Genomic DNA, 10,672 nt, shown 5'->3' with positions numbered 1-10,672 from the left:
GGTAGTTCACTGACGTTTCGGAGGAACGCACTGCTGTCATCTTCAGGGCCGAAGAGTAACTCCAGCAAGTAGAGTGTTCGGCACGGCCTTAGATCCTAGAAGATATTTCTCTTCATAAGTGTGTAAAGTTGGTGGTGCTGCTGATTATTATTATTCAGTATTTATCTCCGCAAGTCTGTGTTCATATTTGAAATGGCCGATTTCTGAAGATTTTCCATCCATAATTTGTATTATACTGTAGCATCCTGCTGCACTTCATTTAGTATCACGTGCAGCACATCTTTCTATAAAACTTACTAAATGTTATTCAAAGGCCGCGCCATAGCTCAAGCAGTTAGTCGCTGTCTTCCCACTGCGGCGGCCCGGGTTCGATCCCTGTCTGGTCAAGTGGGATTTGTGGTGGACAAAGTGGCGTTGGGGTGAGTTTTCTCTGAGTACTTCGGTTTCCCCTGCCAATCTTCATTTCACAAATTCTCCATCATAATCACCCGGGGCAGGTACAATAGGCCAATCAATGGCCGCCGTTCCAAGTGGACCCAACTGGACTCCACCCCCCACTACTTGAATTAGAAATCAGGAGAATGAATTCTAAAATGAAGTCTTTATAACAATTCTAGCATATTTGCTTATTTGTTTCATATTTCTATGCAACTCTTTGTTTGATACATTCTTTTGTTGGAATATATTATATGTAGCGTTCTGTATGGGTGTGAAACTTGGTCTCTGACATTAAGGGAAGAACATAGACTGGGGATGTTAGAGAACAGGTGCTGAGGAGAATATTTGGACCAAGGAGAGATGACTTGATTGGAGGTTGGAGAAAGCTACATAATGGGGAGCTTCATAACTTGTACTCTTCTTGAAGTATAATTAGAATGATCAAGTCAAGGAGGATGAGGTGGGCAGGGCATGTATCACGAATGGGGAGAAGAAGAATTCATATAGGATATTAGAAGGAAAGAGACCATGGGGAAGACCAAGAGATAGAATGAAGTGGTGTGGATTGGATTGATCTGGCTTAGGATAGGGACCAATGGAGGGCTCTTGTGAGCACAGTAATCAACTTTCAGGTTCCATAAAACGCTGGGATGTTTTTGAGTAGCTGCACAACTGGTGACTTCTCAAGAAGCGATCGGCTCCATGAGTGAATGATACGTAGTGTAGGTCTTCATATAAACTGTTACTGTTGTCCCATTTTAACCAAAATTGGACTGTACATAACAAAGTTTAGTAAAATTCCCATATATCAAAAGTGATGAAAATCCGTGTAGTGATTCTGAAGTTGTTATATGTGAATAAATGTAACAAAGTAATAGATACACTTTTGTTGTGATCACTCTTGGCACAGTCACTATATATGTTGGAACTCATGTATGTTATATAAATCACAGGTTGGTGTGTGGTCTCCTGGCATGCAGGAGTGCCTCCTGCAGCACCTTCAGTGTCAGATCCACCTTCTCAAGTGTTGCATTGTAGCCCATTAATCCAATACGTATTACTTTGCCCACAGTGGGACCTAGACCTCCAGAAATCTCCAGGCAATATCTGAAAGTTGTACAAAACATACTTCATACTTATCATACTTCACATAAGAAATCTTGCGCTCACTAAGGAAATACAAAAATTGAAAATAAAGTAGACCCCCAGAATCAGAAATCCTTGGTAATAAATAGAAATATGTAACTAACTAGTGAATTTCGATTTATAAAACATGTAATTGAGGGCTGTTAGTTAAAGCATGATTTTGGTTTATGTTTAACACTACCATTTCTGCACACTAGAAAGAGAAACCAAACAAAAACCTTCTTAAATTTCCAAGTACATATTCAAACACAAAATAAAACTCCCATCACTTTTTACTTATTCCATATTAAAAAGCAATTATTGGAGGTTTATCTTTTGACATTGTACACACCAGTTTTCTGAACAGAACTCCAATTTAATTAAGAGTGTGCTGTGTTTAAAAATGTAATAATGAGGAAATTAAATGAGCTTTAAGAATGCCAATGTAATTGGGTAACTGAAATAAAGAGACCAAGTTCATGTGCTTAAATAAACACCTCTCACGAAGACTAGAGAAAACAGAGGTATAGCTCCACACGTTGTTAGACTCAGTACTAGATGAGAGTGCCCTGACTCCTTTATGCTTGGGGAAATAGATCCTAGAACCCACTGCAGAGGAGGCTTGGGGCAGTCACCATAGCCAGTCATATTACATGATGAAGAAATCCTTAAATTGCCTTTTTGTACCCAGACCAATAGGTAGGACTGAAACTGGATGGGACACACCAGCTTTGTGTTGATGATGTTAGTTAATTGTGCCATGGCAGTTGAAAGGCAAGAATAATGGAGCCAGAAGAAATTGTTCGCTGCTAGGTGACATGCATGAGACAGTAGAAGGGCTGTTGAAGGCAGAGTTTTTAATGCAGCCTGTGCTGAGGGTCTAAAGTGAGGACCAACAGAGAAAGTCAGCCAACTTGTTTGCTGCATAGACCAAGGTGAAGCCAGACATAGAAAATATAAGAGCCTTAAACTTGGTAGTTGTCAAACTTGCAACTGTTCATGTGACTAAGCTGCCATTGTAGCATAAGATAAGTAAGACACATGATCTGCTTTGCAAAGCCTGGACTGACAGAGAGGACTTTTATGTAGTGCACAAGGAAGATGTTTCCATAACATGCCATGTGTGTGATATGTGCACTTTACAAAGACCAAGCATATTCATAAGAAACAAACTCATGTTCTCTTCGAAGACAATGTTACATAAGGACTATGACCACAAGGGTTCAGTTGTAAACAAAAAAGCTCTCTGGTTGTGATCCTCATGGGGCTTGGCACCAAGATGAATTGATTGGCAGTAAACCAATTGTAAAGAAATTCTGACTCTTATTCTGCAGTTAGCCAGACATGACAAGGAGTTGCAAGATGGTAGGCATGACATAAGCACAAGAGCAGAAGAGGCTCCATTGTTGTGAGCTGTTACTAAGCAACACCTGGCCACGCCATGGCTCAAGCGGTTAGTCACTGGTTTCCCACCGCAGCTGTCCGGGTTCGATCCCGGGTCTGGTCAAGTGGGATTTGTGGTGGACAAAGTGGCACTGGGGCAGGTTTTCTCTGAGTACTTCAGTTTCCCCTGCCAGTCTTCATTCCACCCATTGCTCCACAGTCACCCTCACCTATCATCTGGGGCTGGTGCAATAGGCCAGAAGTGGCCACAGTACAAGGGACTCAGTCCCACCCCACTAGCAAAAAAAAAAAGCAACGCCTGGTGAAAACAAAACTTTTATATGTGCTGCAGTACAGTGTGTAGATCCATGAAAATATTGTAGTTGCCTGTAGTATTCAGTAAGTCCAATTACGAATTCAAACCCCATATCTAGTCACAGAAGCGCTATTAGATGCTGTGGAGGAGTCTGGCACTAGAATAACAATAAAAATATATTGTTGTCCTGACACCAGAATGCAGGATAAAATCATAATTTAAAAAACTAATAGATCCTTTGAAAATGTGGCAAAGTTCAGATATTTAGGAATCATGGTTACAAACTGAATTTACATTCATGACTAAATTGAAAGCAGTGCTTACTGCCATTCAGTTCAGAATCTTTTGTCTTCTTATCTGCTGTCTAATCATAAAGATCAAATATACAATTTTGACTCTAGTTTTGTATGGGTGTGAAATATTGTCTCTGATATAACAGGAAGAATACAGACTGAAGAGAATATTTGACCCAAGCAGGGATGAAATAATAGGAGGCTGAGCAAAATTATATAGCAAGGACCTTCATTGCTTGCATCCTCACCAAACATGATCAAGTAAAGGAAGGGCAGGACATGTATCATGCATGGGAGAGAGCAGAGGTATGGGATTCATAGAACTTTCAGTATAAGCTCCTGATGATAAATTTAAGGGATGACCATTGTGTTGTTGCAGAGATGGTTCATGCTGACATGCACATATAGACAGACATGCAAAGACTGCATAAAAAGCTTACGTTTTCATAGCATATTTTTGGATAACTCTCCAGTCAAGGCCCCTTGGCACTTTAATTGTTGTTACAGTAGGCAGCCTTGCTTCTTCCTTCTCTACAAAGAATTCTAATCCAAGTTTCTCCAAACCATTATGTAGTCTTTTAGCACACATTTGATGACGAGCAATACATTTGTTTATTCCCTCCTCAACAAAAATAGCTAGAGCTTCTCGTAAGCCATACAAAAGACTGACTGGAATTGTGTGATGGTACCTGTTGAAGATAAAATATGAATCCATATTAAATAATATATTTTAGGTAACCAACATCAGAAACTTGTGTTTCTTTCCAAAGCATGGTGCAGTTATAAATATTCACAATTTTAATTCTCACAATCTATGATTATGTCAACAAAAGAAGGAACTATTGCAAATCACGTTTATAAGTGTCTGATAGTAAAGAAATCATCCTGTCTGCTTGCTGTCCTCTAATACTTACACTCTAGGCTTTCCGAAGCAGGCCCAGTAGTCACCAAGAATCTTCATATCCCAATAGAACACTGGCACAGGGATTGTACGAGATTCAATTTTAGCTCTATAATGTAAAAAATGAAAATATCTATATTGTATACAAATTACATATGTGTAGGTTTCATGTTCTTTCCTCATCCAACACATACACTACTCATATTGTCTATTCATGCCATCAGTTTCACATCTATTGCTCTCCCATTAACCTATCAACTGTTCCAGTACATACAGCAGTTAGAATATCCGCTAGATTAAACCAGTTCCCACATGGGGAAGGACCTTTGGCCACTATGAAACATGTATTATCCCCTTTAAAGTCCTTTTAAGCTGAAGGTAAGAAATATGGAAAATTGGAGCATACTGCCTCCTGGAATGTGATGTGATGCCTTGCCTGTAAGGGCTTTGCTTGCCACCCACATCTTGCTGGCAAGATGCTCCTTGACCTTGAAGATAGAAGCAATATGTTTGTCTAAATTAATATCAGAGGACTTCTACTAGGCCTGTTAGACTGCAGTCATTTGAACTGTAGCAATGTGCAGTGCTGTATGTGGATATGAACATTGCAGAGGAACACACTGACTCCACATTATGTGTCAACCCAGAAGATGCAGGCAACATGTTCCTGTAAAATATTATTTTTCACCCATCATGGTACATGAAGTCTGAACATTCACTGCTGTAAGAACTTGAAAAGTTTAAAATATCTTTCACCTAATATAGATCTGTTAACATGTGACCTTACATTGCTCGAGGACTGAAGGATATGGGAGCTAGTCCTGGAGGAGCCCCAAGAACTTTCTGTGATCCTGTGTAAAGGACGTCAATCTCCCATTCATCCATGTAGACAGGTACTCCACCAAGAGAAGCCACAGCATCCACAACCAGCAAACAGTTATACCTGTAAAACAAGACTACTTAATTTTCGGAAGATTAAACAGATATACTCTGTTAATAAGTTAGTTAATATGTAATGTGTTAGCATGTTCACATTCAAGTTGCTGGTAAATCATGATTCATTTTTATGTATCTGATAATATTATGTCATAGCATTCTGTTGTGTTTCGTTGAATAGGAATCAGAACTGACCAAAGCTCTACATACACAACACCAACACCAACAACAAAACTGGCATTTTGCATATGTACAATATAGCATATATCATATTTATTAGAATTGTGTGAAATGATAAATATTGTAAGAAATAATACTTGTGACACAGTAGGCCCAGTTGTTCTATCGGCTGATGGACGCCAGTTGATGACTCCCCCTGTGTTATGAAAAACAGAACAGGCCTGTGTTGTGATAATCCTGCCTCGATGGCCTTCATGCAGAAGTATTCACCAGCTGGTATGTTTATTGTTCTAACATCAGCTCCTGTTTGCATAAAAAGAACCAAAAAAATAATTACTTATCCTGAAGATATATAGGATGTTAAAAAGAGGGTTACAGGATTTTAGGGGATATGGTACTCATGTAAATGAGCAAAAATATACCAGAAGTCCAGAAGTAAATGCCTGCTGAGATATGTCAAATGTTCGTGTGATCTCTATAGCAGATTATCTATGTGGTTCCCATGTATTTCAACACAACTTTCAGCTCTTCATTGTACATAGGGTTTGAAAATTTGTTAAAAATTCTTGGATTCACTCAAGTCTTCTGACAGGCATTTCCATCTTGTTGCTGTAATATGCCTAAGTCATTTATAATGATGATGAATGAGCATCTGTCATAAAGGAAATCAAAGATCTTGGAAGACTGCAAAGTGAAGGAGTAAGTAAATAATTGGCAGAAGAAAATCTGAGATGATTTTCTATGACCTCTATGACCTCTGTAGTCTAGTGGTCAGAGTTCCTGGCTACAGTTCCAGAGGTCCGAGTTCGATTCCCGGTGCTACCAGATTTTCTGAGAAGTAGTGGGTCTGGAACAGGTTCCACTCAGCCTTGTGAGGATAACTGAGGAACTATTTCAAGGAAATAGTGGCTCCNTCTAGAAAACCGAAATTAACAACAGTGGGGATCCATTGCGCTGACCACACGACACACTCTATCCACTAAAGTTGGCTAACTTCGCTGACAAACAGCGGTCGCTCGGTCAGTATAGTTCACTTGCGGACTACAGGCCATGAAGTTTTTTTTTTTCTTTTAATGGAAATGAAAACTTAAGGGAGCAGTTAACTACACTTGTGAGTATAGGAATTCAATTAAGAGAAAGGAATTGCTTGGAAGATATGTTTCTGTCTAAAATTTTTAAATTTTAGAGTAAGTGGGCACATTTCTGAAACTTGTTGACTTCAGATTACCAGCTAATGACATTCTTACATTCCTTTGCACATGAATTTAACTGGTGGGAGTAAGGATACTTAGGAACCTTGTGCAAGGTTCTTGAGTATGTTTTTCTAAAGCTGGTATATACATAATTTTCAGAAGTTTTGCATGAAACCTTTATTTCAGTAATATAGATTATGGGCTTAGAATTATTGTTGTTATCGTTGTTAAATTCTTTTTCTTGTTCAGCTGCTGATGATGATTATTACTATCCTCTTATTTTCCCCCTCCTCATCTTCCTTTTTCTTCTTTACCTTCTCCTCTTTCCCTCCCCCTTCTCCTTTTACCTTATTTATAGTATTATTATTATTATTATTATTATTATCATCATCATCATCGTCGTCGTCATCGTGAAGTATGGTACATCCTTTAACTGTTCTGGAAATGTCACTTAAGTTACCTGTATTACATTTAGATACTGTTTCTTTAACACACAGGCTGCACTTTCATACAGCACAGTAGATACAGTAATTACTGTATTCTGTAAAGTTATAATTCTGTTTCTTTAGAAATTTTGCTGGAATAATGAAATATTGGTTGCTCACACTAAATATATTATCTTGATGTTCTGAAAAACTGTCACATTTTTACTCGGGAACAAGAATCCACAGAAACTTCAAAAGCTAACCAAAGAAATAAAATATCTACTGATATGTAACTAATTTCATATATGGGGCATGCAACAGATCAGGAAATCCAGTGATACATATCTGTGTTAGATCTGTGAATATCTATATTACTACACAAATTCCTATTACAGGTATAATGGAGGTGAATTCACGTCACCTTAGCATACCATATCGCTGGGCCATGTTAGCAGCTCTTTGGCCCCAGATGCCATGGACAGCTATAAGGACAGTATTTCCTGATTCAATAAGGTTAGACATGGATGCTTCCATTCCCCCATGTCCAGATGTACTAACAGCCAGAGTGAGAGCATTCTTGGTCTGGAAAGCATACTGTATCCCTGCTTTCACTTCGTCCATGATCTGTAAACCACATTTAGACATACACTACTACTTGAACCGGGGTGCACGATAGCGTAATTGGTTGAGGAACTGTGGGTTTGATTCCCGATGAAATTATTGGATTTCTTTTTCCAATTTACCTACTATTTCCAGCTGCACTATGGCCCTGGAGCCGACTTAGCCTCCAGCAGAAATGAGTACCAAGAACCTTCCTGGGAGGTATAGGGCTGCCGGTATGTAAGGCTAGCAACCTCACCGCCATCTATGAGCCGATTGTTTAAAAAATGTGGGAGCCTCGACGTCTCACAACTTTATGGGTCTCCATGGCCCATTGCAGTCTGAGCATTGAGGACCCAAACGAGAAATTTTGTTTTTCTGAAACCGACTTTACCAGTCAGACAAATTTCATTATCTGGTTTCGACAAAATCGAGATTGCGCTTGGGCTCCAAGTTCGGGTACCGTTGTTTCCCAGATGACGCCACATAAGCAGTTTTAGTCAGCGACCTCTTCATAAGTTACAATCACGATACTCCCTCGTGTACATTACATATATGAGATAGTAACAAGAAGTTCTGAGAAGAACTAATAATCTACATTCTTTGATACGACATGGACGATACAGAAGATGACGCGTCCTACGATTCTTCGAATGTTGCTTTTGTTTTGGTTGCTGCGATAACGTTTTTACTGAGCCGTTGCCTAGCAACGATGGGGATATATATATATATATATATATATATATATATGGGAGGGATTTATGAAGTGCATCGTTGATATGGGCTCATGTGCCATGATATACATACCAAGTTTCATAAAGATTGGTTCAGGCGTTCTAAACTTAACGCAGGGATTCACAGACACACAGACAGAATGGTGTTATTTTTTCAAAATAATGGAAGTAGGCTAAAAATCACTTACTAGAAGTTAAATTTTCGTACATAGCTTTAGCCGAGCAAGTTGGTGTAAGAGGCAATACTTAGGACTTCAATTCGTGAAGAAAGTAAGTAAAATTTTCCACTTAACAGGCCGTGGAGGTCCATAGGGTTGTGACATGTCGAGGCTCCTATATTTTCTAGACAATCAGCTCACAGATGGCGGTAAGGTTGTCAGCCTTACGCTACGGCCGCCCCCAGGAATATTCCTGGTACGCATTTCTGTTAGAGGCTGAGTCGACCCCAGGGCCATAGTGCTCCTGGAAGGATTAGGTCAATTGAAAAAATCTACCTCATCGGGATTCGATCCCGCTACCTTCCGGCTTGTAGCATAGTGCTTCAACCAACTACCAACCAACCGCGTGCCCCCTCAATTCGAGAAGTACCTGGTTCTAATCGCTGCCCGCAAGTACCCCTTTTGATTTCGACAACTTTCTAGCAAGGCCTTTCAGATTCTTGTTACAGTCCTTGTCATTCTACGCTATATGCTTGTATGGTCTGAGGTACCAAAGCGTCGTTAAATGAACTACAAACACCTCTCCCTCTAAGCCGAGGGTACAAGTTTACAAGCCATGGTGTCTTCTGAGAAACAGTTGGGTTGGCTTTGGCAACCCGGGAAGGGGTGAGATATAGCGATTTTCGAAGAAGAAAAAAAAAATCCATAACATATTGAAATTATAAGCTCACAAAAGTAACAAAAAATATTACGGATTATCCCAAACAAACAAAAGCCCCCAAAAAAAAAAAAAAAAAACTATGGTTTATTTTTCCAATTTTTCTTTTTAATAATTCAACTTGTCTATATGCTAAACCACTAAGATTGCGCGGGAGACTCAGACTCGTGTGTGGGAGTGCGACAGCCGCTGCGCGCGCAGCTTAGGGGAAGCATTGACTACAGATAATAAATAATTACACATATCTATACATCTACTGTTCTGTTCACATGGATTCTTGCCCATTCATCTCCGGAATATCTTTCTCTATGTAAATTTAGTCAGAGACCTGCTGTTTTCATGACGTCACAATAAAGACAGGCACTGCCAATTACCGAGCAACACTCAGGATGCAGGTGGCCCAGCACCGGTAAGCTCATGGCGTGAAGTACCCTCGGTGGACAGTTGGACGGTCCAGGACCCATCAGTAGCTTCTGAGGTACGAAGAGTGGCTTCAGCAGAGTTGCCGGACGATCCACTTGAATATGCATTGCCCTTTCTGTGGAAACAAGGAACGGTACTACTTGCAGCACGAACGTAAACTTCTGGGCTCAGAAACATACACTGAACTGTCCTTTACAGTTATCTGCGCCTTATCAGTGAACTTCGAACTAACGTTATGCATAAATAACCTCTGTGTAATTCCATTTACGAGGGAGTCAGTAAATAGGCCACAAATGCAAGTAATACAGCTGTAATGCAAGTAGTAGGTTTTCTTAAACGTCTATGTATTAAATCCAAGTCCACGTCACATTGCGACTGACGGTCCGTCAGTCTGTCTGTCTTGGTGTCGAGCCCCGGCTGAGGATCATGACCAGATTTTTTTTTTTTTCTTATATGAAAGTTACTGTCCTGTCCACTTGGGGCGCCTTCTCTAACGAGAGGTCGGGACTGTCATTTGTCAGTCATAGTCTGTGTTAGTAAGTCCATTGTCAGTATTTACATATATTTACAAATTTAATCTTAATTCCTATTTCTATGTACTATATATATATATACAAGGCCTCTGTCAATCCAGGCTCAGTACAGCAGATTTTGCCCTATTTCCAGTATTATTCGCTACCACGGCAGTCTAGTCACTTGAACGGTCGTATGCCTGACCGCCGCCAAGTTTAAGCCTCTTATACTTTCTGTGGCGGGCTTCGCCTTGTCCGATGTTGCGAACATTCGCATTTTCATGATTTTGTATGACTTCTGCTTGTTTCCTGCATAATTTTGTTATATAGTGATATA

General features: G+C 39.8%; 1 protein-coding gene across 1 annotated transcript; it reads right to left on the bottom strand.

Moving 5' to 3' along the window:
* Window positions 1-1,076: 1,076 nt before the first annotated feature.
* LOC111864525 (serine--pyruvate aminotransferase, mitochondrial) lies at window positions 1,077-10,001 on the bottom strand. Its single transcript, XM_023851832.2, has 7 exons — window positions 9,775-10,001; window positions 7,622-7,814; window positions 5,710-5,875; window positions 5,244-5,399; window positions 4,470-4,565; window positions 3,996-4,244; window positions 1,077-1,545 (listed from the first exon to the last, which is right to left on the bottom strand). Exons 1-7 carry the CDS (start codon window positions 9,928-9,930, stop codon window positions 1,386-1,388), a joined length of 1,176 nt encoding a protein of 391 aa, XP_023707600.1. The 5' UTR covers window positions 9,931-10,001; the 3' UTR covers window positions 1,077-1,385.
* Window positions 10,002-10,672: the final 671 nt, after the last annotated feature.

Source organism: Cryptotermes secundus, unplaced genomic scaffold (assembly GCF_002891405.2).
Source record: "Cryptotermes secundus unplaced genomic scaffold, Csec_1.0 scaffold960, whole genome shotgun sequence".
NCBI classification, from domain to species: Eukaryota; Metazoa; Arthropoda; class Insecta; order Blattodea; family Kalotermitidae; genus Cryptotermes; species Cryptotermes secundus.
This window is presented reverse-complemented; position numbering and strand designations above follow the sequence as displayed.